Genomic DNA, 2,172 nt, shown 5'->3' on the forward strand with positions numbered 1-2,172 from the left:
GACACCTGAATTTAATTTCTTCAATACGACATTCCTGATGCACGCAAACTGCTTTAATTGTATAAAATCACCGATCGAAAAAATAAATGCGCGGTTATCAGTTATTTTGATTACGTGGCATGAAAGCGAACGTGAGAGCGGGTACGAAGTAAATTAATGTGAATATATTTTTGGCCAGAGCTGTGAGCCTTTCGTCGCTCAAAAACTTTGAACAACCCCTGGTGCCGCAGACCTCTTCGTTTCATTTTGTATTTTTATTTTCTTTTACCACATTTTTCATGTTCTAATAATCTTGGTCACAAGGAAATGTCCACATTACTTAACAAAGTGACAGGTTAAGAGCGATATGCATTCCAAAGGCAGCTGCACATTGCATTGCTTGACGCCTGCTATGAAACAAAACCGCACTGCGTGGTCAAAGATTAGGAGTTCCGTGGCAGGGTAAATGACAAGACCAGAAAAGTTTTGAAATGTCTGGAACCACACGTTTGCTTGTCCGTGGTGTTGCAGTCTTATGCAGTGCGTAGAGCTATGAGCATCGGACATATTCATCTTAGCGTCTCTCGTACAGTCTTCGTCGTTTGGCAGGCGGCTCGATGGTGTCCTCGAAAGATTCGAGAAGGGCAGCGATAATCACATCCAACACCAGATCTATGTGGTCGTCCACCAGGGTGCACCATCCGTCCGTCTTCATCACTTCGCACAGGTTGGCACAAATAAAATTCAGGGAGTAATGACGCAGAATGGTAGCATTGAGTTTGTCGCCGACGATGAGACTGAACGCCGTACTCTCGAAGCTGAGTTTTTCAATGAGGGCGTCTTCGCACTCGTCCCGCAGAGTCAGCAAGCCGTACTTGTCAGCCGCCACCATGAGGGCGTGCGCCATGTTGTCGAGGTGCGGTGAACGTCCAGTGTAGATGAAGCGGAGCATTTCTCTAAACACTTCGTACTCGATGTCTGTCACGAAGACTTGCCCTTGCAGGTTCTCGAGCATGTCGTGCTGGAACATGGCTCGAAAAACTGCTGACCGGGACGCCAATATCGCCTTGTGCGCGCGATACCTGCCGTCGCCCACAGTTACAGTGACGTCGGCGCCGCTGCCACTGTCCAGGAGCCAGCCCAAGTCTTCCGAGAGACGGCAGTCTGTGACACTCAAAGTGGTCCTGTGTCGTTCAGTGTGCTCGTCGGAGTAGTCAACGAGAGTCAGATCGCAGCGTATTGTAAGCGAGTCTCCAGGCATAAGCTGCGCAGCTTCACTTTGCAGAGCGCTTCTGGTTATGGTGCCCAAATATCCGCTGGTCGCTATCCCGTCCGTGAACGTTAGTACAGTCGTGGTGCTCTTGAGAGCATCATTGTTCTTCACGTCGACGACACACAACGTTGCTTCTGCAGTCACGTTTTGGCTATCCTCGTGGTGGAGAAAAAAAGACAAGAACTGGCACTCACGGTCATCGTCGTTGCTATCTTCTCCAGTGCGGAAGGCCAGGTAACAAGAACCGTGCGCCTGAAATTTGGAGCTAGCTATTTCTCGTCCGAGACGCCCCCAGCAGAAGGAAAAATTCTCGATTAGCCATATAATGGAATCCTTCGCGATTTTTCTCTTGGGGATGGAGTCGTCCTCAGGCAGTTTCATGGCGCACATCTTAGAAGGCTGCGCGGGTTAAAAGTCTACGCTCACTAAGGAGCTTGGGGATAAGGAGCCTTAGGCCTTGCAGGATAAGGAGCTCTCAACCGTGTAGCAAGGACCGAGGCTTGGTGTCTCGGAGGTCCCAGTTGTTGTTGTTGTTGTTGTTAGCCTATCAAAAGATGGCACATACCCACACTGGGGGATCGGCCAAGAATCGGGTGGCTATTCACCTGAACGCAGTTAACAAAAAGGGAAAGCACGTGGGAGCATAACACCAGTACGGCGGCCGAAACCACCGGTGCTTTCGCCTCCCTTCTGCTTTTTCATCGCTTCTGAATCCCCAGGAGAAAATTTTCTTTTTTTTTTTTGGGGGGGGGGGGAATTAAACCTTCGCCCTAAACACGAGGCATTGTTCCAATCCTATTCATGTAACTGTGTTAATGAGCAGGCAACCCGAAAAAAACAAAACTGCTGGTAAGAAATTGCTCCTGAGAAGAAATTTTCTTGTTTTGCTCTTGGCATTCTAGAACCGCCCAAGATCTTCC

General features: G+C 49.0%; 1 protein-coding gene across 1 annotated transcript; it reads right to left on the reverse strand.

The window, feature by feature from the left end:
• Window positions 1-553: 553 nt before the first annotated feature.
• Window positions 554-1,642, reverse strand: LOC144102684 (protein roadkill-like). The gene has a single exon (XM_077635884.1). The coding sequence runs from the start codon at window positions 1,640-1,642 to the stop codon at window positions 554-556; it is 1,089 nt and encodes a 362-aa protein (XP_077492010.1).
• Between the last annotated feature and the right edge of the window lie 530 nt (window positions 1,643-2,172).

Source organism: Amblyomma americanum, chromosome 8, assembly GCF_052857255.1.
Source record: "Amblyomma americanum isolate KBUSLIRL-KWMA chromosome 8, ASM5285725v1, whole genome shotgun sequence".
NCBI lineage: Eukaryota > Metazoa > Arthropoda > Arachnida > Ixodida > Ixodidae > Amblyomma > Amblyomma americanum.

What these genes read in the sequence shown, in the direction of transcription:
- LOC144102684 (XM_077635884.1), bottom strand. Translation starts at nt 1,642, where the DNA reads ATGTGCGCCATGAAACTGCCTGAGGACGACTCCATCCCCAAGAGAAAA.